This window comes from Nannobrachium achirus, assembly GCF_963921795.1.
Source record: "Nannobrachium achirus genome assembly, chromosome: 20".
Classification (NCBI taxonomy): domain Eukaryota; kingdom Metazoa; phylum Chordata; class Actinopteri; order Myctophiformes; family Myctophidae; genus Nannobrachium; species Nannobrachium achirus.
The window spans coordinates 23,081,261-23,108,551 of record NC_137827.1 but is presented as its reverse complement, the minus strand read 5'-3'; the positions used below and the strand labels follow the sequence as shown (position 1 = coordinate 23,108,551).

The window sequence follows — 27,291 nt, the reverse complement described above, 5'->3', positions numbered from 1 at the left end:
ATAACAGATGTGGATTTGTGATGAACACAGTCAGGGACTTTCAAGGAGTCCGCAGGTCGGTCAATAAGAGTTCAACAACAGAATTGCAACAGAATTTTACGGTGCATACTGCAGGCTTTTTTGACGAGATTAGGAAGACCTTTTGGACGGGATTAGGAAGACCTTTTGGAACTCTGTCTCCTACAATCATTATGTGGAAAATCCTTGATATTCCAATGAAAGTGAATGAAGTGAATTTGTCAAAATCAAGCCAGTATGTCTAAAATCCAGTGAGGGCTTAGCGATCTGGGCTTAGCGATCGGTGTCTAATCAGTGTCAGTTAGCTGATCTACAAGCTCACAATGCATGACGATGTGACGCATTGTGAGTTTATAGATTAGAAATTTTCTGCATTTCTGAAAGATTTTGCCAATAATGACATGCTCAAAATAGGGAAGCCATGTTTAAAGTTCTTAAGGCTTCGAGCTGCACTCTTTGACTGCCAACGACTATGGGAGACTGGCCCAGAGTCCTGCAACGGGTCGGGGCCCTGCGGGTACCCGTGTTTGACGGATGTTAACGGGTGGAATATATACTATTATGAATTTGCGGGTACGGGGACGGGTGGTGCGCGACTAAACACGGACGGGTGACATTTTATTGTGAAAATCTGCCTAAACAATGTCACTGGAGCGCACACAGTGAGCAACAGGACAGAACCACGACGGCATGCATACAGCACTGTTTCCGCCTAAACGTCAAGTCACACTCACAGCAAGAGCGCACCACACAGTCAGTTAGACTCGGTGAGCAGCAGCAGCCTGCTGCTGGCAGGACACACACAACACACAACCACAGCACACACTAGCACGTTAGCCCATGTTCTCATCATAGCAAGGGTGGTTTAAAAGGCTATCTAAAATAATTAAGAACGGCAGCCGACTGTATATTGCGTCGCAAACACTGAGGACGGCGTATTTACTTTACTGCATGTAATCACGGGTAGCGGGCACGGGTCAATTTCTTAACAACGGGTCGGTCCACGGATCTGATTAATGATGGGCGGGGCGGGTGTGGGTTGTCAAAATCGGACCCGTGCAGGACTCTGGACTCACCTATGGGGGACAAGTGGCTCTACCTCCAAAAGAGACTATGGGTGAACTCACCTCTCCACAGTCTCACAGAAGAGCACAATCACTTCTTGCTGAACATAGTATTCTTTGGGAGACTTCACAGGCACCATGGCTGACACATAACTGGCAGAGGAAGAAGGAAGACAGGATAGAGGAACGGACGGAAGCACAATGTTACAATTAATGTTTTTTTTTTTGTTATCAATTATTTTTATTTTCCATAACATGAAATTAGAGACATACATATGAATAGAACAAGAAAAAGTAAAACATTAATCAAAAGAAAAATGCAATTAACAGACAAACAACACAAACAATAGCAAAACAAGAAAAGGAAAAGAAAACCCACCCACCCCCTTTCCCCGGACCAACACGGAATGTACAATAGTGCATGCCTGTGCTAGGCTGTTAACACTATATAGTGATTTCTTGAATCATAGCCTTAAGCTTATCTGCAATGTCCGACCACATATTAATGTTTTCTTCTTTTGCTCCGTGTAACCTTGCTATCGACTGCTCTAAATATACTATATCTAGAAAGGTTAAGGCCCACTGGCGAAACGTTAACGTATGAGGAGGTTTCCACCGCGTAGCTACCATCTTCTTCGCCGCCGTTAATCCAGCAAAGAAGATGCGCTTGCGTATATTGTTTAGTTGCAACTGTGAGACGTCATTTAATAAAAATAAAGAAGGAGAAGATATGATATTAATACTAAAAATAGTTGAAAGTTTTGAGGCAACCATATTCCAGAATGACGACACATTTGGGCATTCCCAAACCATGTGAAGGAAGGTACCAATACTATTTGAGGCGCAGAGAGTGCAGTTGGGATTATTCAAAATCCTCATAGCACATAGTCTGCGGGGAGTTAAATAAGTCCGATGAACAAAATTTAAATGAATTTGTTGATGGTCTGGATTTCTAGAAGATAGCCTAATGTTAGACCATACTGTGTCCCAACAAAAGTCAGGGTCCAAATTTGGTACATCATTCCTCCAAACAGTATCAACAGATAGGGGCCCATAACTACAGTCTAATAAAAAACCATAGAGGGTGGAAACCAAACCTCTTGTTCTGTTACCATCACAGATAAACTCATGGAAGGGGTGCAATCTAAGGGGAGCTTGCCATGGGACCCCATAGGTCCTCATGGACGTTCTCAGTTGGAAGTAGAAAAAAAGGGTATTTCCAGGCAGATTGAAGATGTCACACAAATCTCGAAAAGGTCGTAAACCATTTCTATCAAATAAGTCCCCTAATGTACGAATCCCCTTAGCCCTCCACCTTGGAAAGCGAATGGGGCGATCCTCGATTAAAAGTCTTTGATTATTGAACACTGGGGAAAATAAGTTCCATTTACAATCAATCTTACACATCTTTTCAGCTGCTCTCCATACTGCCACTAAATGAGAAATGATAGGTCCAAAGCGAACTTTGCATTGATGTGTAGTTATGTTTGAATAGATAAGATCTCTCAATTCAACAGGCTGCACTAAACTCTCCTCAAGCTCTCTCCAAGAAACCTTACTTGCTGGGTTAAACCAATTTAAAAGGGGGCGGAGCGTGAAGGCCCAATAATAAAATTTAAAGTTGGGCAATGAAAGGCCGCCATCATCTCTAGCACGTTGTAATAGAGAAAGTTTAAGACGAGGGCGTTTCCCTTTCCACACAAACTTAGATATCGAGGAGTGAAGCTTATTCCAGTATTGCGGCGGTGGTGGCAAAGGGAGCATAGAGCTTACAAAGTTAACCCTAGGAAGAACATTCATCTTTATGATTGAAACTCGAGCTTGGAGAGAGTTGGGCAAAGATGACCATCTATCTAAATCAAGACAAATCTTATTTAGAGTGTCACCATAGTTGTTCTTAACAATAGCCTGAAGAGAGGGGAAAATATCTATGCCAAGATATTTGAATTGGCTTACTACTGGGATTATGGGCGGCAGGATAGCAGATCTCATCTGATCATTTAGAGGTAGAAGGGCTGACTTCGTCCAATTAATTTTGTAGCCGGAAATGGAACTGAACTGATCAAAGATTTGAAGGACGTGAGTAATTGACTGTGGTGCATTCTCAATGAACAGTAGAATATCGTCAGCATATAGGGAAATGCGATGCTGTGTGTTGTTAATCGAAATAGGAGTAATATCTGCAGACTGACGCACTGTCTGAGCCAAGGGTTCGAGTGAAAGTGCGAAAAGGAGAGGACTAAGGGGACAACCCTGCCTCGAAGATCTGCCAATCGTGAATAGCGGCGAACAGATCTTACCGGTTAGGACCATCGCTGACGGATTAGAATAAAGTACTTTAACAAAATGTATGAATGAAGCACCAAATCCCATTTTATCTAGTACAGCCCACAGGTAAGACCATTCCAGACGATCAAATGCTTTCATCGCATCGAGCGACAACACTGCGGCGGGGGTCCTCAGCTCCTTAGCCCTATCGATGATATGCAATAGTCGTCTAGCATTATCAGAGGCTAGTCTAGTTCCTATGAAACCTGTCTGATCACAGTGTACTAAGGTGGTCATAAAACCCTGCAAGCGACGCGCAAGCACCTTAGCAAAAACTTTTAGATCAGAATTCAAAAGTGAAAGCGGTCTATAGCTTGCGCAATCTGTGGGATCCTTGTTCTTCTTCAACAATAATGATATAATAGCTACATTCACATCCCTGGAGAAAGAGCCACTTTCAATTGCATATCGAAACATGTCTAGCATCAGCTGACCTAGATCTTCCCAAAAGATGGCATAAAGTTCAGGGGGTATCCCATCCAAACCAGGCGACTTGCCCCTACGCATTGCGAGCACAGCTTCCTGTAATTCCGCCAGATGGAGCGGTCTATCTAAGGCTTCCGCATCCGCCTCGCTAAGGGTTGGTAACTGTATGTTGGATAAAAAATTATTGCATACTGCATCATCGTGAATGACCTCGGAGGTGTAGAGCTCATCATAAAAAGCACGAAACGTGGCATTGACCTCTTTGGGTTCTGTAACCATGGCTCCCGTTGTTGATTTGACACTAACAATATCAGCAAAATGCTCATTGGATCTAAGACGTAAAGCCAGTAAGTGACTGGGTCTTGCACTATTAAAATAGTAGTTTTGCCTTGTGCGTTTCATTTGAAATTCTGAGCGGCGCTTGAGAATGGAGTTAATTTCTTTCTTAACTAGCTCCCTCTGGGTTGCTGTACTAACATCAAAGTTATTTTGGAGAGAATTATCCAAAGTAGAAAACCGAGATTCCAATTCCACCAGTTTGGCTGACCTTAATTTTCTCTGAGTGGACGCATAGAGGGTTGTATTACTCCTGATAAAGCCTTTAATTGCATCCCAAAGAATTCTGGGATCCTCAACTGAGCCTGTATTGATATTTATAAATTCACGCAAACCAGTTTGAAACTGAGCTACAAATGCCGCATCGCGCAGCAGTGTGGTGTTAAACCGCCATCTAGGAGCTCTATCTATAACCTGTTTCAGTGAAGCAACACACAGCACCGCCTTGTGATCCGAGAGTGACATTGGGAGCAACTCTACCTTGGCAATTTTATGAAACAAGCTAACAGGGGCAAAAACGTAATCGATCCTAGAGAATGAAGCATGCCTACCCGACAGAAAAGAAAAATCTCTAACCGTTGGGTTCATTAAACGCCAGATGTCGAGTAAGCCAGTTGAGTTTGCCCAAGCACGTAGTTCTGCAGACGCTAGTGCTTGTTCTCTGCTTTCTACCCCAGTGGATCTATCTAGGTTATGTTGCCATGTTGCATTGAAGTCAGCACCAACAATGATTTTGAAATCCGTCAGTTCCAATAAGGTTTTAGTTAGTAATTTGTAAAACTCTTTGTCTAAAACATTTGGAGCATACACAGAGACTAGTGCTAGCATTTTACCCTCCAAGCGGATTTTAGCAACAGCTATCCTCCCGTCACTGTCAGACCAATCACCCAAAAAATCCAACCTAAGGTTACGTCTAGCCAATATGGCTACTCCCTTGGTTTTGGAAGAAGCAGCTGAAAAGGCTAAAACACGATAATGTTTATTAGCCAATCGGTTGGAATGCTCTTTTAAAAGATGAGACTCCTGTATAAATGCAAAGTCAATTGATTTAGATCGCAAAACCCCCAAAATGCTGGTTCGCTTATGCGGTATATTCGCTCCCCTTACATTGAAACTTAGAAATTTATATTCTGTCATAATTGTGGTTCAAACCATACGCACAGCAAGCACAGTAGAACATTTTAGAATTTAATGTTACAATTAATGTTGAGGCAATATCAACACCAAATGAAACGAGCAATCATTATGGAGATTGATGCTAACGAGCCCGGTACTGGCCTCTCTCACCTGAGCTCAAACTCAGCAAAAAGGCCGTCGAAATGGCGCAGTGCGTCCTTCATGCGGTCTGTGAAGAAGTTGAGGTCTCTGAGGGCCTGGTCCCTGGTGATGGTGCGTACCTCCTCTAGGCTGCGTGTTAGGTCCTTCGCCAGAGGTCTCATGGCCATGCTCTCTATCTCTCTGTTCATAATGATAGACCCAGCGGCCAGGCACTACACAAAACATAGTCGTAACACAATGAGTTCTGCTTTGTATGAAAAACTGTTTCATTTTGACAGAGTCATTGACTTGAGACAAAAGAATGAGACATGGTATGTGAGTACAGTATGTGCGTGCGTGTGTGCAATGTACAAGTACATGTAAGCGACTGTGCATAATATGTTAGACGTGTGCAAGGTTGTTTTTCCACAGGCTGATACTGGGGGAATTCAGTACCTCGGCTCCGAACCACAACTGCCCTGCCAGGTTGTCATGACGAATCTCCTCTGGGAACTTTACGCAGAAGTCTCTGTTGGCGCGGTCGCCAGGGATACATTCATCCATGATCTGATTGATAATATTCAGCACATTGTCCTGCAGACATGAGAGAGAGAGACACACAGACTGACAGTGAACAAAATTGAAAAAACTAGCTGGACGGGGGATGAGCTGGGGGACACACAAGGCTGATCCTGGAAAAACACGATTCTCAGCCTTCACTGTGGCCCCACTGTTCTAGGTTCACCTTTTTACTCTCGGTTAAGCGGGGGAATAGACATAAAAGAATAAACAATGAAAGAAAAGCAGCAGCAAAAACTCCCAATAAAAGTGCTATTGTAAAGCCCATAATTTCAGTGGTGCAAAAATAGTGTTGCGCACAGTGAGAGCTAATGAAGAGCTTGTGTGCCGCTGGTGTGTACAACGGCCATAACAATGACTCAGTGAGCCTTTTAGTCAGCCGCGGCTGCACTGCACGCTGTAATCTCAACAGGCACAGCACTGCGTCTTTCTTTGCTCGCCCAGAGGAGCGAGATTAAAAAGGCTTTGAGCTTAACCACAGAGTTCGTTATGGCTGCTGTGTGCTGTGTGCTGTGTGCTGTGTGCTGTGTGCTGTGTGCTGTGTGAGTGTCCGGGCCGGTGAGTGAGTACTCCTGGACCACCACCACCTCTGTAACACAACGCCTCAACTCTTTGTTGCTGATGCATAAATCAGCCTTTACTTGAAAGTGGCTATAGTTACACACTACAGAGAATCATCCTGGAATACTGACACTGTCTGGCATGGCACCTGCTCCATCAATTAAAAGGAACTTGGGGTTTATGATCCTTTCCTGTACTACCGGTTTCTCCTTTCAGTCGATACTTTGCTCACTTTCACTCTCTTCATTTTCCATCGCTAACATACATACACGTAGTACAGTATATACACAGTATACAGTTACACATCGGCACTCCGAAACATTGCTATTCCGACCACCTAAACCTAACCTTAACCCCAACCCTAACCTCAGTAAAACTAACGCTGGTGAATGCTAACCTGGTGAAATGCTAACCTGCCGATGCTGGTGAATGCTAACCTGGTGTTCGGAATGGGGATATTTCGGAATGGAAAAACGCCCCCACAGTATACACAGTATACTGTATTCATAATATACTGTGGACATGTACTGTATATGTGCACAAAATGTTTCCTACTCCAGCAGGCCATACTGTGGAAGCAGCCATGCCAACATAATGTGAACAGCTTGCCAGTGCAACCCACAGAGCTCCGTGAATAGGAGCTGATAGCACCAGTGGCGGGTTCAAGTGGACAGCTTTGGCGTGAGAGCACTTGTGTTCTATTCTTGGGGACCTTGGGAGTTGAGGGGCATCACTGAAGCATGCAGGTAACATGCTGCTCACATTGTGTTCCAAGACCTCAGGATGCAGGCCGCTGAAAGAGACTCAAGACTGAAAAATCACCTCAGAGTTTACATGCGTTTGGTTTGCCATTAAAAGGTTCACTACAACATTGTGGAAAAATTAAGGTCTGGAGTTGACATAAATCCTACCAGGTGAGGAAAATATATGCTGTGGGAACAGGAGATGGTGCAACCCACCACCTCCCCACTGTTAATTTTCTGGAGCAAGAGGGTGAGATACGGACGGAGCCTGAGCAGGATTGTTGATTCACAATCGCTGGAAAAACCTTCGCTGTCAGCGAAAAAAGCCCAGAGTTTGCAGAGCACGACATACACGGCAAAACTAACATCCAGCACTTCACGGTATGGTCATTTGGGGTGATAATGAAGTGAATAAAGAAAAGTAAGCAGAGAGAACGGGTTGTTCGGGGAGGCAGAAAGGGAGCGCATGAATGATAGAGCAGAAGAGATAAGGGATTGGGAGAAAGTGAGTGCTTAGGGAGGAAAAAGAAGAAGAGAGAGAGAACTAGAAAACAGCAAGGGTCCAAGTGGTGACCTTTTTAATTGACTGTCCTCGTGTGAACCCCCTGCCAGCCCCCCTCCGCGACCACCCACAGTGTGAGCATCATTCACTCACCATCCCCATCCTCAGCTCCTGAGCACTGACTGCAAATAGACCTGCGATGATGGCGCACTAACTCCACATACAGCTGCTATTTACATTCTATTCCCAGGATGATGTAGGGGGGGGGCAGAGCTCTGGCACCAACTATTATCAAATAGGAAGTTACTATCAATGTTATCTATCTCAGACACTTACTAATTAATATCCTCTGAGGTTTACAAACACCAGGTATTTTCCAGTCCAACTATACAGTATATATCCTACTGCACCAACCTATATAGCCAACCTACTTGAACCCACGACTGCACAAGGCCACTCAGATCAGCTGACCAGATGCTCCTAAAGGTCCCGTGCACAAATCGAATAGCCTGACACTCAGCCTGAATTTTCATTTAGTTTCACTCCATTATTCAGTCTGAAAGCCCTTCCTACTGCAGTCGTTTCTGGGATGGGCGTTGCCAAAGAGGCAGTCCTCTGCTATTGGTTCAGACCCTAATCAATCACAATAGTAGCAAGGCAGATGACGTCGTTGTCAAACAACCCTTATTCATGTTATTATGTGGCTGGCTAACCTGTTGATACTTGCTAACCAAAGAAACCGGCAGAATAGAAGCGTTACTACAACTAACTAGTAATCAAACACGGTAAAATATGTCTGCTACTGATGTTTCATAGCGGGAGCGATACGATCTCAAGTTACCGCCATTTTTGTTTTGTTTGGGAATGTCCGGTCCGATGACGTCATCGAGTTGAAACAACGCTGATTTGCCGTACAGATTTTCAACCGAGCTAGCCTCTCCATTGAGAGCGTCACCAGACCCTGAATCGCCTAGGAATCGCCTGAACATATTTTTTTAATGGGCATGTCTTGAGATTCAGGGGCTGGAGCCAGGCTACTTAAAAAGAAGGAAAAAAAACAAAAAAACAAACACCAAATGCCCCAATATCCCTATGGATTATGTGTAAATAATCCATGCGTAAATTCTTTGTAAAATGTTTTATTTGTGTAATACTGTTGTTTTTCTATTGTATTTAATTTGTGTAACACTGCTGTTTCTTCTATTGTATTTTGTATGTTGTGCAGCACTTTGGTTGACCCTGGTGGTTTTTAAATGTGCTCTAGAAATAAAATGGCTTACAATAAAATCCAAGTAAGTCTTGTAACGATTTGCTTGTAACCTACATAACACACTGGCCGAGTTATCAACGCAAGACAAGTGTGTGTTCACTAGCTTTCACTATCTCTCCTTATCAGTGAAACTGCTTGATGCAACAGCTTGACCAATCAATGTTTAGTAAGGCGGTTGCCATATCACCCCACCCCACATGTCTCAAAATACTTTCTGCTTCCAGGTCAAATCAAGGTTCAATGAGGTGGTTACGCGCATGACTTCAGACAAACATCAAAACAACAACCATATGAACTCCTGACCCAATTTCATAAATTCAAAGCCACTGGATAATCACGACTCAACTGCTCCAGTTATAGGCAGTACACTCTGCACAAATAACTAGATCTGTATTTACTAAGAGTAAAGAGGCATAAACTCACAAATCCCAAAATAAAATATAACATTCAGTTACACTTCAGTTACAATGTAAAGTGTTATGGTTTGTATGCTAGTATTTTGACAGCAGATTTATATGTAGTTTTAGTCATCTTTTGAATAACATTTCATTTAGTTCCAGTCATACTTTAGACATCTAAAATGATTTAGTTTTAGCCTAGTTTTAGTTAAATATCATACAATTTTAGTCTACAGTTGATTTAGTCGACTAAATGTATTTTGGCAGGCCTTGATGGCGTCCTAATGATAGATTTTACACTTGCGTTGTGAGCTTGTAGATCTGCTATTTTCAGAGTGCAGCCAAACATAAAATGACTCGTCTTTTAGTTCTGCTCCACTAGTCCCTCCCTGAGACATTTTAGTCTAGTTTCTATTTGTTTGACGAAATTGTCAAAATATTTATTCCTAGTTTTAGTCATCATAGCTTAGTTTTTATTTAGTTTTCGTCACTGAAAAAAGGTAGCCGACGAATATTATCGCCATAGTTTTAGTCGACAAAATCGACACTGCTGAGGAGCCACACAAACACAAAAACGAAAAAACAGGCACAATGTGACGTTGGGAGTAGTCCTATCTCAATTATTACATAATCGTCTAATCCTGACTACTAATTGAAGCCGAGGCCGAATTAGCCGAATCGCATGAAAGAGCCCTGACAGCACATGGTTAGTTCTACAGACTCCAAATTTTGCACGCATATAGCTCAGATCTTTGCCTACGCTCTTAGCTAGGCCTCGATCCGACCCGATATGCGGTTTTCCAGAACCGTCGCGAAAAGGTTCGGAATTTGGGCCGAATCACATGAAAGAGCCGTGACAGCACATGGTTGGTTCAACAGACTCCAAATTTCGCAAGCAGATAGCTCAGATCTTTGCCTACGTTCTTAGCTAGGCCTCGACCAGACCTGATAATTGGTTTTCCGGATCCGGCGCGAAACGTTCGGAATCTCCGCATGTGGAGATGATGTCTGACATCAGGCTGTTCCGGAGGGACCGGAGCAAGCGCTGACTCATTGTGACATCACTTCATAAAAGGCTCACGTACGCCACATGAGTCAACAAAAAATCTCTGTGAGTGTGTCTGTGTATGTATGTATGTATATATGCCTTTTTTATGCCTTTATTGATAGGACAGTAAACTGACAGGAAATGGGGGGAGAGATGGGGAGTGACACACGGCAATGGTCACCCGGATTGGGAATCGAACCGGCGATGCCGGCAGGCATGCATACCTGCCTAGGTGTCATTGCCTAAGTGGTATACGCCTGGACCAGTAGGTCAGCGGGCGCCCCATCGATGTTCTTTTTTAAGTATAAACTTGTCAAATATGTCAGTCATTCCTTTGTATATGGTTATGTGTCATATCTGCCATGAGCAACTTCAAATCAGGAATGTAATTGTCAACGCCAAAAAAACACAATTAAATCGTTAATTGCAATTATTTGGAGAGACAATCAGGGTTCCCACTTCCCACACATCTTTACCAATTAATTTCCAAAACTTTTCCAGAATATTTAACCCGATTTCCAGGACTATATAACAATAATTCAGCTCAATAACGAGTCGCTTACTCCTACTGTATGCGCAATACCCAAAGACAAGTAGTGTATGCCAGTGGTTCTCAACCCTTTCAGGCTCTGATCCCCGAAATAATCATATTTGAACTGAGGACCCGGCACCCTGACGAGCACTAAGAATTTTATTGTGAAAATAGCCGATCTACATGCTCACAACGCCTCGCGTTGCGAGGCGTTGTGAGCATGTACTGTAGATCTGCTATTTTCACAATTTCTGCCTCTAATATTTGACAATTTGGCCAATGTTTAATTTGTCATTTCAGAGGTATTAACAAAATCAAAAAACCAAAGACAATGCATAGCTATTTTATCCAGGACCTTCCAGGACCCATGATCAATTCCAAAACTTTTCCAGTACTGGAAAAATGTTTGTCAAATTTCAAAATATTTCCAGGAATTTCATGACCATGGGAATCCGGGACAATTCATGGTCATGTAAAATAAGATAATGGTGACAGCCCTACAGTTGGGAGTGCAAACGGACCTGACAGGAGCGGAACTGGTTGACCAGCAGCGTGCATCTCTGAGGGTCCTTCCTGCCGTCCAGACTGTCCAGCTCCGTGGCCACCTGGTTCAGCTCCTCATCGGCGTAGTAGAACTGGGCCAAGAGCTGAGGGTCCGTCCTCTGCACACAGACACAGGGATAGGCAGAGATGTGGAGGGAGAGGTCAGGTTATGGAAAACAGTACGCATCAAAACTAGCGTAAATCTAGCAATATATGGACACGTTTAACCCATTTAGGCCTGAAGAATACCTAAAAATGTGTTCTAAAACAGTTTTCTGAAAAACTTATGTTTCTATGATCAGTGGTGCTCAAACCTTTTAATGTCAAGAACCCCTAGAAATATGTATTTGACCTCTGACCACATCTCAAAATATTTTCTTCCAGGGACCCCTCCCAGAAGCAAAGATTTACAAAAGTTTGCTTTAAAAATATGTATATTTAAAGATTTGCACACATTTTCAAGATTTTTCAAAAATAGCAGGGGGAAAAAAAAAATGTACTTCCTAAAATAAATTCATGCCTGTTGATAAGGTATGGCAACATGACTGGTGTCTTGCACGCTTGAAGGCACAAAAAAAATAATCCAACTAGCCCTTACCCGTTCAAAGATATGAGCTCCGAAATGATGTGCAGTGTGTGGGTTATGGGATGTGCACTGTGCACACAGTATATGAGGGATGGAAAGTAACTTTAACTGGTGCTTGCATGCTAATATGTAGGAGCATCAATGTAAGAAATACCCGTTCCATTTAACGGCTACAGAGATACTGTGTACCGATCTGCATGATTTTTGGACAACATCTGTAACAGGGCCAGAACCCCCCCCCCCCCCACCCACCCCCGCCCGCCTGCCTGCACCCCCCCCCCCCCCCCCCCCCCCCCGTGTGTGTGTGTGTGTGGGTTTGTGTGTGATTGTGCATGGCCTGAACAACAGCGCCCCTCCCTCATACGATTTGTGAAAGTGACAAACGGGCTTCACAGTTATGTCAGGTGTGTTCATATGCTGATGGTGATGCGATTTCAGATCAATTGCTCCAGCCACTGAGGAGAAACGCTGTGACAGACAGACAGACAGACACTCACTCACTCACTCACTCACTCACTCACTCACTCACTCACTCACTCACTCACTCACTCACTCACTCACTCACTCAGACATTCGCAAAATTATAGTATAGATGACGCTGCCAATGGCCATACCCAATTGACGCCTCTGGTCGTTGCTGGTTGATATTGATGAAGAAATTGCTACGTGTATCAGGGGCTTTAGGAATGTGACAATATCCATGAATTCAAGTCTCCATGGGGTGAGTAATCGATGGAAAAAACAATTTTTGGGCGTAAACTATCCCTTTAAGGGGAGAAGAACGTGACACGATTTTTATCTTGAAATCAAGCATAGTGTGATTCTTCCTTTTAGACATGCAACGCTGTTGTACAAAGGTTGCCGGGAACCCACGACACGCTGTCACACTTAGCAGCCTAGGCTCCCAGACGGTTACGCCAACCGTCTGGGCTTTGAGCAATATCACTTGATCAAGCCTTTTCTAACATCCAAGACTACAGTAAGTAACACAAATAGTAATGATAAAAAGTATGCTGCCTGCCTGATATCAGTCAGAATAGAAAGACTATCAAAGGCTATATCGGATTTATATCGGTATCGGACGAGAGCTGGGGGTGGGACTGGCGACGACAAAGTGGTGGCGATTCTGGCGAGGGCAGTTAACAGATGGTTAATATCGTGTGGCTGGCCCTGGTAAAGGATTGGTGTCATCATATCACACATGATGCCTGAATACTTTGGGGAGGAGAACAGCAGATATATCCGCCGCTGCGTGGAGCACGTGTACCACCATGCCACACAGAGTGAGGCAGGTGGCTGCTAGGGATGGGATGATATGAACATCCATTATTCTGGGGCGGATCATTTGCCCAAAAAACAGCCGATCTACAATCTCACAACGCAACGCATTGCGACATGTTGTGTGCTTGTAGATCGTCTATTTTTTGGCAAAGAGATTTGGTAGAGAGTGAAAAAAAGGAGGTTATTTCCAGGTTCTTTTTACCAATTATAGAGGGTTTAACTTTAAATGGTACCAGATATGGAGCTCGGCAAATAAAAGGTGAATTGATCCAAGTGCATGACGGAGGATAATTGCACGATACATTTTAATCTCCACAATACGAATATTGTCTACTCTAGGCTATGCTAAATTAGGTCAAATAAATACCCTACAACACAACAGTATGTAGTATGATGACACTTTAAGGTTATAGTCACACACACACACACACACACACACACACACACACACACACACACACACACACACACACACACACACACACACACACACACACACACACACACAGACACACACACACACACACACACACAGACTACAGGTCTTGCAGAGGGCTGGAGATGATGAAAATGTTAAGGGTTTTCATAAAAGGCGACCACATGCTGACGTGTCTCATCACCACACAGCGGGCAGAGGTACCACAGGAGCTCAGCCTCAACAAGGACAGTGTGAGGATGACGCACGCTGACGCAGACCACAGCGCTAAACAGTGTTATTTGCCATGTGTCTTCTGGTGGACAAGGCCTGTCACAATTATTACATAACCTTCTAATCGCAATTATTTGAGGTAATCGCAATTGTTTGAGGTAATAGCAATTATTTTGCGTCATAATCGTTTCCATGTTGAGAAATGTTCATATATGTTGAAATGTTCATGCACAAAAAGTAGTGGAAATAGCTGATCTTGTAGATCGGCTATTTCTACAATAAAAGTATAAAGAATAAAGTTATTAAATATGCCAGTCTTCTCTTTGTATATCATATAGGTTATTTGTCATATCTGCCCTGTGCAACTTCAAAGCCAAACAGAAATGTAATTTTTATTCATATGTTCCAGTGTTCAGCGACAAAAACACAATGAAATCGTTAATCGCAATTATTTGAGTCACAATTAATCATCATATAAAATTTCAAAATCGTGACAGCTCTAGACTCAAACTGAATAGAGATATTTACTGAACAAACCACCTCTCAGAAGAAGACCTTTTCCCTGAAGTTAGGAAAAACAGTTAGGAAATGGAAAAATGGTTCCAATGGATCCGATTTAGCCACAAGAATACTTTCAATTGGTTAAATATTTATAAAACCCAGAAAGACTTTCACTTTAAATAGTTTTTCAAAAATAGCAATAATAGCAGATCTACGAGCTCACAATATGTGTCCCAATCTCACTGAGAGCCAGTCATTGCAATTTTTTTCATTTTCATTTTTTCATTTCATTTGAAAGCTGGGGATCATAGCTACAAAATGATATATTGGTTGTGGAGATTGACCCAACAGTTTTGAAGATATGGCTTATAGAATGATGCCATGCTGAAATAGGACTTTTGAGATATTCAAGTTTTAAATAAATTTCTAACCTGCAATGACCTGACTCCGCCACATGGGGAGCAATCTTCAATTCAATCTTCAATTCAAAGAAGCTTTATTGGCATGAGAACACAAACGTTTACACAGTGGTGGAAAAAGTACCAACATTTTATAATTAAGTAAAAGTATCAATTCTGCAATGTAGAATCACTCTGTTACAAGTAAAAGTCCAGAATTAAAAATGTACTTGAGTAAAAGTACAAAAGTATTGGTATCCAAATGTACTTAAAGTACCAAAAGTAAAAGTACAAAATGTTTGAAAATAGCAGATCTACAAGCTCACAGCGCGTCGCACCGCAATGCGTTGTGAGCTTGTAGATCGGCTATTTTCAAATAGCCTTGGTATAACATAGGGCTAAAGTGGTTTATGTATGTTTTAAAATGTAGTTATTGCTTTGTAGATTAGCATTATTGGGCTAAATGTAAAGACGCTACGCTGCGCCAACCGTGAATTCAACACAATCTGCTGTTAAGCAGTTTAACCAATTTGCTACGTACGTCTACACAAACGGTCAGATTACAAAGATAAATTGCTTTAGTGAAGGCTCACGGATGTCACCATAGGGTACGCTCCAGCAGAATGTCCCGTAATGATCGTATTATTTAACGAGGAGCATTTTAATCCGATCGGTCGTCGTTTCCTTAAAAAGGTATTAATGTATCTAAGTGCAGTACACCTCGCAACCGATGGGGTCGCATGGCTGAAAAACAACAGAAAATGGCGTCTGATCGGATTAAAATGCTGTTTATTAAACAATACGAAAGATACGGGTCATTCTGCTTGAGCGTACCATACTGTGACATCTGTGAGACTTCAGTAAGCACTTTATCTTTGAAATATGAACGTTTTTGTAGACGTACGTAGCAAATAGGTTTAACTGCTCAACACGAGGTTGAAGTGAATTTATTACGTGCGGAACACCGTAACTCGTGCCCTATCTTAATTGGTCGGGCTAACTGTGCTAAATGTAGCATAATCAGTGTTTGTCAGTGCTTCATGTTACATGAGTGTTTGTGTAACTTCAGTCAGAAGGATAATCTGACACAAACACAATCTACAGGCTTAACCGCCTCGCGTTGTGAGCTTGTAGAAGAGCAACAGAGTTGGGTCACGTTTTATTTGTTTATACGATGCCTGCGTTAGCCTGCAGCTAGCGCTAGCTAACGCTAGCTAGCGTTAGCCGTTAGCCACTCATAGCCATTCATCCAGAATGGTCTACTCTAAAGTCAACTTTCCGACGGCGAGTGAACGATTGCATTCCATCCATGTTTTCTTGGCTGTCAATTTATTGTCCAAAATAACAAACGCTCTGAACGTTAGAACTAGATAGTTTAAGACGACACTGATCTATTCAATGCTAAGCTAATTCAGTGACAAAGGAAGGCTTCACGGAAGACAAACGCATACGTCACAGACGCCTCCAGGCAGGAACGGATCATTTTCACCCGTAGAAGAAGAAACAGCGGAAGTGAACGACGGAAAAATAATAAATAAAAAAATCATTATAACAACATTACGTGGTTAATAATTGTTCATTTGGAACACACGTGGCATTAAATTAATGGGATAAATACTGTGGGTTGCAACGTTAGGTAATGGAGTCCCGATATTACCGCATTTGGCTACAAACGGCTAACAAAGGCTGGCTAGTTAGCATTTTAGCTAATATCAACTGGGAGGACTAACAGAATTATGTACCGATCTCTCACATTAATTTAAAAAAGTCTTATTTACATGCAGAGTTAAGCTCTGGCGTTTAAGTGAAATGTAGCCTGAAATTTATGAAATGCTTTAGTGGCTTTATCACATTTTAGTGAAAAAAAAAGAAAAAGGTATTTTCATTCCCTGTCTAAAGCTGTATTTCCGAGATGACTAGCTCTCAATGAGATTGGGACACATATGTTTCAGTGCGCTGCATTGTGAGCTTAGAGATTGACTAATTTTGTGAAAATGTCTTGTACAATGAATTAGTAGGGGTAGGGGCATGTTCATTTACAAAATAGAAAACTGAAATAGAGATACAAGGTTTCTGGCTGACAGGAACACAATGATACCCCCCCCCCACACACACACACACACACACACACACACACACACTCTCCATCAATAATAAAACAAACAGCATGTGGAAAACAGTGAGATATAAGTTACAGATGCAATACTGTACACATCCTAATGGAGCGTGAAAAAGAAACTGATTCGAACAGATTTTGAGAACAGTAATCAGCTTAAACAAAAGGTCTTAAGATATGAAACCATACTGTATGTACACACAAGGAAAGAAGCGACCTTCGAGCGTTTGGCCCCCTCCTAGCTTTAAGTGGCCAACGCCCAGATCAGCTACCCCCTGACACTGTCGGCCATCCTCCCAGCTGTCCCCAACACCTTTCAGTGTCATCTTTTACACTCTCTATGGGGTTTTGGCCGGATGGCTGTTGAGTAATGAGTAATGTGTAATGTATGGCCGCAAATCTGAATCCTGGTCCCAACTGGGATGGTCGGGATGAGCATGGTTTGTCAGTAAAAATGGCCATATGTCTAGAAATGAGCCTCACATACTGTACCATCCCAAGTTGGATGTATGCCGTGACTTGCCGTCTCTCCTAATCAGAGTAGGTTTCATATTCAAGCTGTATCCTTAACGTTATTTATAAATGTGATTTATATACATTATTTATGAGGGATTGATAATTATGTGGTCACCACATCGACAACAAGTGGTTGAATGATGAAACACGGCTGCACATGTCATCATTAACACGTGCAAAATCACAAATACACGGTGTGTGTGTTGCTGATTCAAAGTGTAGGATTACAAAATACCGGTATGTTTTAATATCAATATGTCAATATATCGTACGATTCTAGGCACCCTTGTTTCTTGGAATTAACGTTTTAAATACAGGGGATGAAGGTCCATAACCTTTCATCTTTGAAACAGGTATACAGTAAAATCCAAGTTACGGGTCCATTTGGTTCCATTTGTACAGTCTTAAGCCCTTTGCACACAGGCGCGTTTAACCGCACGGATAAAACGGACAATATAATTTTTTGAAAAGAAAACAATGATTCTCTATGACCTCATGCACACCGGCTCCGAATTAGCCGTGCGACGAGTGGCCGTACCTTTTCAGTCAAAACCAAATTGTAGACCTTATTCTGTATGTATAAAAGTCTTGTTGAATCATGACTGAAATATCTATCTATCTATCTATCTATCTATCTATCTATCTATCTATCTATGAGGTTAAACAAACACAGAGGTGGTGTCCTGTCAGTTAACGGCCTTAATTTTATCATACGTCCCACAAGGCAACGTCAATGTCTGCTGAAATACGCTCGAATGGGGAGGGCGTGATTGCACACCTTGTAATTTACCTGTTTTCACACACATTTGTGGTAAGTATACACGTAGGGAGGCAGGTCACTTACACGCATGCACACGGAAAACACACACACACACACACACACACACACACACACACACACACACACACACACACACACACACACACACACACACACACACACACACACACACACACACACACACACACACACACACACACACACACACACACACACACAGTCATTCAGTTATGAGCCTGTTTAACTCAAATCCACTGGGCTTCCTAGTTTGGAGAGAGAGAGAGAGAGAGAGAGAGAGAGAGAGAGAGAGAGAGGGCTGTCACAATTATAACATTTAACATGACGATTGTCACTCAAATAATTGCGATTAACGATTTAATTGTGTTTTTGTCGCTGACAATTACATTTCTGTTTGGCTTGTAGGTTGCACATGGCACATGGTTGCACATGGCAGATTTGACACATAACTTAAATATACAAAAAAATTACTGACATATTTGACACTTTATACTTAAAAAAGAACATTTATAGTTGTGAGCTTGTCGGCTATTTCACACTTTTTTTTTTATATATTTGAAAATATATAAAAACTCAACAATTATGATATAATATTACAAAATAATTGCGATTATGTCAAATAATTGCGAATAGACGATTATGTAATATGTGACAGACCTAAGAGAGAGAGAGAGAGAGAAAGAGAGAGAGAGAGAGAGAGAGAGAGAGAGAGAGAGAGAGAGGCAAAGAAATGCAGGGGGGGGGGGGATACTGTGGGACAGGCCCAGAACAGAACACCGAGTGAGAGATGTCAAATTTGTGTGCAGCTGGGGCGCCCGCTGGCCTACTGGTCCAGGCGCATACCACTTAGGCATTGCCACATAGGCATGGATGCCTGACGGCGTCGCCGGTTCGATTCCCGATCCGGACGACCGTTGACGCATGTCACTCCCCAAATTCCCTGTCAGTCTACTTTCCTATCAAATAAAAGCCCCAAAACAAATCTAAAAAAAAAAGAAAAAAAAAGAAAAAGCTGATAACTATGCATCAGGTTCTTTGTGTAAAAGATCAATAGAAAAGGTTTAGCATTACTGCATATTTAGTTTATTATTCAATTTGGGTCAAGCATCTGGCACAGGTGTAGGCATGCTGGGTAAACAACACTGTATAATATTTACTGAATGGTAAAGTAGGTACAAGAGACAGAGGAGGCCCCGCCCACGCACAGCATTGCCAAGAAAACATGAACACAAATGCATACGGCGGTAGTAGCATTACGTCGCTGTTGAGTGGAAACCTTGTATGTCCAAAACCATTATTTTTGTATTTATCATTTAAAAAATGATTTCAACTAGTGAAAATAGCCCATCTACAAGCACACAACGCCTCGCGGTGCGAGGTGTTGTGTGCTTGTAGATTGTCTATTTTCACTAGTTTTGTGCGACAGTCTTGTATGATGAAGGAGGGCTTTCATCACTTAAAAACGTACACATTTGTAACTAGGAGATACAAGGTTTCTGCCTGACGGTGACGATTAGCTACTGTACAGTACGCAAAGCTACTGTGAGTGTTTTCACACTGATCTCAATTGTTTTTCCTCAACAAGGTCACATACACGCTCCATCTCTATATATAAATCACCTGTGTGAAGGATGGGAATACAAAATGCTGCGCCCAGCTGCTTTGGTAATGAGACAAAAAGGACGAGAAAAAACAATGAGGAGATTTGCCGACTACAATATGGTGGACTATAGCGCAAACTTTAATTTGGGGATTCTCTATAGGTCTATGACAGCATCCACGGCAATCCTTTGTTTGCAGTATACTGGAACAGATTACAAGGAGCTAAAGATATTATCTGATGATATTTTTTGGTCCAAAACATTCACCAGCGATTTTTGTGAATAAACTCTTTATGTAGTCTCACAAGGTATAAAATAACCAATTAGAATATTAATATGTCAATACAGCCTAAATAATTTAAGCTATAAATATAGAGTATATATAAAGCAATGCACTTAAAATAGGCTAACAATACTCTCACATCAGATTTTATCTAATGTAGACTCAACTAGTGCAAGTCTTTTAAGACATTTTCAATTCTGTTCTATACAAGAGAATTTGTCTGCCCTTTTATCGACAGGCTTTTCACCAACTAGACTAGACCACCGACTAATTCAGATCCAATCCATTCAGGGAGATCATTCAGTTTAACACATTACACATTTATGTGCGAGTGGATAACATTTTATAACTAAGGTCAATATGAATTATCTGAAGGGGCAGAATAAGGGGCCTAATATTCCTCAAGGACAACAGAGGACTCCAGTGTTCCTCATAAGGGTGCCATCAATTCCTTAGCAAAGAGATCGTTACAATGAAACCGTTCATGGTTTGTTCCTCATCTAGAACAGGGGTTTTCAAAGTGGGTGACGGGGCACCCTGGGGTGCCGCGACAGCGGTCCAGGGGTGTCGCAAGATATTTTGGTAATATTTGGAATTTATTTGGACACTTGAAAAAATATTTAGTATCATTTTAAACTTGAAGTACAAAGTGTGCTTGTAGATCGTCTGTTTTCAATAGTTTAGTACATATTATAGATGATGAATAAAAAACAAACGCTTTTGGACAAGGTTTCCATCCGACAACAACGATATGCTATAAATTTAAGGTGCTGGGAGTGAAAATTATAATGTAGGGCCAGTAGGGGTGCCTCGGATTAAAAAAAATATTTATGGGGTGCCCTGAGAAAAAGAAGTTTGGGAACCCCTGATCTAGAAGATCCCTTGTTTTTCTCTAGTCTTTTAAGACAGAACCTGCCAAGACCTATGGCAGTTTTTCTCTGTCCTGCGACGCGTCCTATTAAATTCAAAGTGATTGTTTTATCAGATCGTGCCTTCTGTACATTCCTGTTCTTCACCTAAATCGTCTGTCTGTGACATCATGTCTGCGGCAAACATGAAACTTTGGTGGATCACAGCAGGTGAACATAAAGATATGGTCCAGACACTACAATTTAGAACCTGAAGCTAATTTCTTTATTTTATTTTATGGCGAACAAATGGTAACAGTGCACACATCTCCTGTGACCAGAGTGCCCAGAGTGGTGGTCAACAAGTGACACATAATTACCAGTAAACAATTGAAATGACTCAATATCCAAACAAAGCACCTATGTGCTGAACACTGAGAGAGAGAAGTGCACGGTCCAGACGTCCAGAGCCTATAAGACAGGGGTTTTCAAACTTTTTTGACTCGGGGCACCCCTGTAAATAACCTTTTCATCCACGGCACCCCTGAATTGCACATGTTAATTTTTAGAATCTTACATTCTATTGGAGAAATATCCGTTTCCATCAGAACTGACTGAAAACAACGTTATACTTGACGTTTAACCACTTGCACCCCAGCATGCCTATTCTGGGGGGAAGGTTCACCAAAAATAGCCGATCTAGATCTGCTATTTTTGGTGAAGAGAGTTGTCGTAGATGGAAAAATATTAATAACTTATCAAGTACAGTGCAAATCAGGTCTGTTTTACTAAGCATAGTGAAGTGATATTGATGAATTCCAAATATGATCAAATTATCTCGCGGCACCCTTAGACTGGCATCACGGCACCCCAGGGTGCCCCGTCACCCACTTTGAAAACCTCTGCTATAAGATACAGAAACACAACCCAGCAAGAAATCTTTTGTAGTGGGGGCACAAATCCAGGTGTTCATTTACACTATTTCAAAGTGCAAAAATTAACCTGTAAGAGTCAAATTCTGAGTTGAATTAAAACTCCGGATTTTGCTGTGCAGCGTGGTGGCATTCCTTGTTAGGTTTCTGCAGAATATAGGCCAGCTCCAATGGGAGAAAGAGAAGGGAGTCATTGATATTGCTGCCGCCCTATGGCCTCCCTCTGCTGCATTCCACACACTAGAGGGAACATTCCAGCAGCATTGCATCACGGGTACACTGTAAAATCCTGCGTGTTCATTTCACCCTGACAGTGTGTAGATATTGAACCAAATGGACCCTTCTGTACACTCTCCGAGTTACAAATGGATGAATTCACACTCAGGGTTTTACTATGTAAGAACTTAAGAAGTCAATAGTAAGCAATGTTCTGCATATGGCAACGGTGGACAAAGTATTGTTTGACGTTGGAGTTAACGGTCCTATCAAGTGGCTTGGCCTGCAGAACTTTAAACAGTCGTTTATAAAGTCATGAACCAAGGTCCCATGGCACTCCTTGAAAGCAAACAGATCCCTGAGTACTTCAGAAGGCGAACGTCTATCTATCCCCTCCTCCTCCCCGTGTGTGGAAACTTCTTCAAAACCCTCACGACAGGAACACGGCCGCTCTTGCTGAAGGTTTCGTGCCATTTCTGACATGAGTATGAGATATCATCTCTCGGTACAATCCCAAAAAGGTCAAGGGATGTTAACTTCAACCTCTTGATAGAATATACACCTGGTGTTAAACATACATATTTTGAACTAGGCTACAGCTGTGCCGGAAGAATGAGGCCATCCGATGCAATGTAAATCTAAAACCTCCAGTTACAGATAATGGTTAGTTTAGTGCTTTGCTGACACTTAAGGGGTACATGTACCCCCATTTGGAAACACTGACCTAAGCCAATGACAATAATGTCATGACTCATGATTGAAATGACTCAGTATCATGATTCGTGGCATCTTGTGCAAAACGGGCCCCTCTGGCAAACTTTGAAAGCCAATCGTAGGCCAATTGGAATGAAATCTAGAAAATCTGTCAGGTTCTGATCACGTGACAACATAGATAATATATACCGATTTGAGTGGGTATTCGACCCAATCTGTAGGAAACAGAGTAGTAGCAATAAGTGTGTTTAGTGTGTTTATGCCAAACTTTGCACACACACTCCTTGGCTGGCAAACCACAACCTCCGCCCCTGATTTCTCACATGCCCCTCTTCTAGCGCCACCATGAGGTTGCGGACCTGACGGTCGCTAATCTCCGGTGTTTTGATTTTTATGTAAAGGTTTATTGTATGTTGTAACTTTGTACTGCTTCTACTCTGGAAAAAGCTCCCATTTGAAAGAAATATTTTGTATCTCAATGAGACTTTACCTCTATAAGTAGAGGTTTAAACATGGTTTGTAAATTCGTCTCAACGTAACTTACAATGACCTTGCTGCAAATGACTTCAAACATACAGTATATGTGAGACAGAAAAAAAGATATTCAGCATTAATCCAAATATCAATCCATAATGCATACAGTGGCAACACTGCAGCTTTAAGATGATTTCACTTTTTATCTCACCACTGTATTTGTTTGAGGACAGTTAAGAGTCGAACAATAACATCTGGGATGGATGTGACACCCAGACTCGCAATGTACGTCATCATGACCTGAGGAACAACCACCACCCTGCAAAAAATGTGAAAATGATTCAGCACATTCAGTGCCAGTCCCCTGTGGCCTGGAACTGGCCCATAACCACTACTGCTGTCAGTTGTTGCTGAAGCCCTATCTTTGAGATTACTCAAAAACGTTAACCACTGTGGTTGGAGACCTGTCATTTCAGACCATTAAGCTCTCATAACCTCACCTTCAGTGAGAAGCGCTCTTAAACCCCCCTCAGTCACAATCATTTGACAATGACTTGGCGAAACAGTGCTGAGATTTTACTTCAGAATAAATGAATGCCAATGCAAGGATTAAGGCAAGGGTCTTCAACAGGGGTCCGGGGGTCCTCAGAGCTACTACAGGGGGTCCTCCAAATCTTTGAGTGATAGAAACTGTTTTTCTCCTTTTTTATATTAACGATTTGAACCCTATAAGCGTCCATATTCGGAGAACTTTAGCCAAAAATAGCAGATCTACAAGCTCACATGTGAGCTTGTAGATCGGCTATTTTCGGCAAAGATGTTTGGTGTAGAGGGGAAAAATAGCAGAATAAGACAGAGTGAAAGGTCAAGTTTATTAAGTATTGACGGTTCAAGTGGTTAAATATCTGAAAACACAAATTGACATGATTCCAAAATACACTGATGATTGTGCTGTCAAACAATGAAACTATGGAATCTATGAAAACGTTGTGGGGGTCCCTGCTTCATCTCTCTCTCAACTTAGGGGTCCTTGGCCTGAAAACGTTGAAGACCCCTCGATTAAGGCATTAATCAGCATGACGGTTGTCATTCAAAGAGTGTTCGGATCATCTTGCTTGCAAGTGTCTGTGTTATCACCTTATAGGCCTACTCATCCTTATTGTCTTGGACAAGCGTTCTCCTTGAGCATGTCCAGGAGCTTGTATTGATACTGGTATTAATAATAGGCTTCAATCCAATTCAGACCAAACAAAATAACTGGCTTAATGTCTCATGAACATCCATAGTGTTGATGCCGACGCATTGAGCCCACTTGAGGGACTTTATGAGAAACCTTGTCTCTGCCCTCAATAGTCTATTCCAGACTCATTTCACTGCTTTCTGGCTGCCTGCCAACAATATCTCTCTCACAGGCAAGCGTGTGTGTGTGTGTGTGTGTGTGTGTGTGTGTGTGTGTGTGTGTGTGTGTGTGTGTGTGTGTGTGTGTGCGTGTGCGTGTGTGCGTGTGTGTGTGCGTGCGTGCGTGTGCACGTCACTGTCTGCAAGAGTTCACTCTGCTTCAGCCAGTTACTGGCAAAACGAGCAGATGTATTATATACTTCATCACCTTATTTCTTATTCAAGACTCAGCAGAAACAGCCATTCAAGCACAAGCCAAAGGTTTGGGCTGCAAACACAGAAACTTCTCCCTTAAACACCTTACCAACACGCCTCCATAAGGGGAGACCGCCCGGTGGGCTGGCGGACCAAGTTGTCACGCTGACTCAGCCTTAACCCATAACCATTTAAAGGAGTAGTTCGCCCCCAAAATTATTTTTTGTCTATTGATTACTCACGCCACAGAGAATTTACCCCCATTGATTCCGGATGGGGACCCCAATCAATGGAGGTACATTTAATGTAATCAAAATTTTGTCTTAGGAATGCAACAAAAAACCCAAAATATTATTGAACTCAAGTCTCCATGGTGTGAGTAATCAACAGACAAAAAGCAGCTATGCCCAAATATGGAGTGTGTTGTCTAACCTCTATGTGGCATCTGGCACAAACACATCAGTGAGTTCCATATATGGGCACAAAAGGGGACATGCCCATATATGGGCATATACTGTTGACATCAGTGATCTCCGTATATGGGCATAAAAGGGACAAGGACTGACAGATATACAGAATTCTCCGTATATGGGCATATTGGTCGGATCGGCGGTGCAACGGGGGAAATCTCGCTCTTTCGAACGACCATCATTTCGACAACGGAGCGTCAGGAGGGTTAGCGACTCACCCCACGGAGGTTAGGGTTAGGTTTGGGTGTCGAAAAGAAAACACATAGAAACAGCGAAACGCTCCCGGTGCAACGCAGGTGTGAGGGTTGCATATAGAATCCAGTACACGTACAGTATCGCTCTGAAGACCTTTCAGTCATGCTGAGTCATTCCTTAAATATTTGGCCTACATCTGGAACTTCTTTCACTAGTATTGCATGGTAAGACGTTTGGCCTGTGGTGGCTGGCTACAGAGGTCTTGTCAGCATGTAACTCCAATCCTCTTAAAGTCATCTCAGTCACATTTTAGCAAACCACAGTTTTCTATGGACCTACTGCATAATGCAAGCACTTTATTGAACTTATCACAGTCCTGTGAAGAATGTTTCCGCTGATATGGTTTATTCTTTAGAGGTGGGTGGTTGAATCTGCTCGACTCAATTCAACTCAATTGCTACATTGGGCATAATAATACTAAAGAATAACATTACTCTCATCCAGGGCAAGTTCATTAACTGTGTAGCTCTAGAGTGGACTGCCCATCTGGAATGATGGCGTAATAATCTGTGTATGTTTGTCTCTAGAGGACTGCTCTAATCTGTTTTTTGATCTGTGCGATGAACTGTGCATGTGCCTGGCACATGGTGCAGCAGGCCTGGACGAGGCAGCGTGAGGGGATGCTAAGAGGATTTGGGGTCTCTGGTCCCCTGATAGTACTGCGCCATTTGAGGCCAGGCCATCTCGCTCCCTTTTAGCACCCGTGACCAACAGGACATTATTATGCAAGAAATAAATCCTGTTATACAATCTAGAGTTGGCTTCCAGTTCAGTAGTGACCCCAGATGGAATGGGAATTTTGGATTTACCAAAAACAACAACAACAACAACAACAACTAAACAAAGAACACAGTGACGACACAGTAAATGATCCCCTTTGCACTTCAATAACACCACCTACTGCTGCACAACTGAAAAAGGGGGGAAAAAGGCAAAAACAAGAAAACAGGCACAAATCTGTTTTTGTTTTTAGTCAGCAAAATGCGAATGAAACAAATAGGCATAATCATGCAAAGTAATGATCTCTCCCTGCGGTTATGCACTACAACCCCTCTTTACTGTTGAGGAGCGTGACTCACGGCTCACAGTTAGCCTGTGTACTCTGTCCACATACAGGTCATTGTTATGGAGAGCGACTGAGGGCAGCCGCTACACAGACTGGCCCAAATCAGACATAATGACAGTCATGAGCCAAGAGACTGCAAATGTGTGTACGCACACAGACACAAACAGGTCAACAGACACATAAAACTATCTTCATCTACACCAGCCGCAGTGCAGAGCACCCTATGGTTCAACTTCCCACCAAAGAATAATTCCTCCGATTTACAGCACTTTTCAACACGTCTTTTCAAGTTGCTTTAAGATATTGATATATCAAACCCACATACACAACTCAACTGTTTTTACAGAGCTATATGGAGATCTCTGTATCCGTCTACCTGTGTTACTAT

At 42.3% G+C, this 27,291-nt stretch overlaps 2 protein-coding genes across 3 annotated transcripts in view; one reads left to right on the top strand and one right to left on the bottom strand.

Moving 5' to 3' along the window:
* Window positions 1-27,291, top strand: part of LOC308305564 (transmembrane protein 179-like) — a gene marked incomplete at its 3' end in the record, with an annotated part of 467,552 nt that overhangs the window by 19,031 nt on the left and 421,230 nt on the right. The gene's annotated exons all lie outside the window — the stretch shown is intronic.
* Window positions 1-27,291, bottom strand: part of zfyve28 (zinc finger, FYVE domain containing 28) — a 46,567-nt gene that overhangs the window by 9,262 nt on the left and 10,014 nt on the right. For both annotated transcript variants that reach the window (XM_080750323.1, XM_080750324.1), the window contains exons 2-5: window positions 11,584-11,724; window positions 5,886-6,023; window positions 5,460-5,662; window positions 1,146-1,235 (exon numbers count right to left, since the gene is read on the bottom strand). In XM_080750323.1, the coding sequence (XP_080606449.1) occupies window positions 1,146-1,235; window positions 5,460-5,662; window positions 5,886-6,023; window positions 11,584-11,724 (572 nt within the window). The remainder of the gene's footprint in view (window positions 1-1,145; window positions 1,236-5,459; window positions 5,663-5,885; window positions 6,024-11,583; window positions 11,725-27,291) is intronic.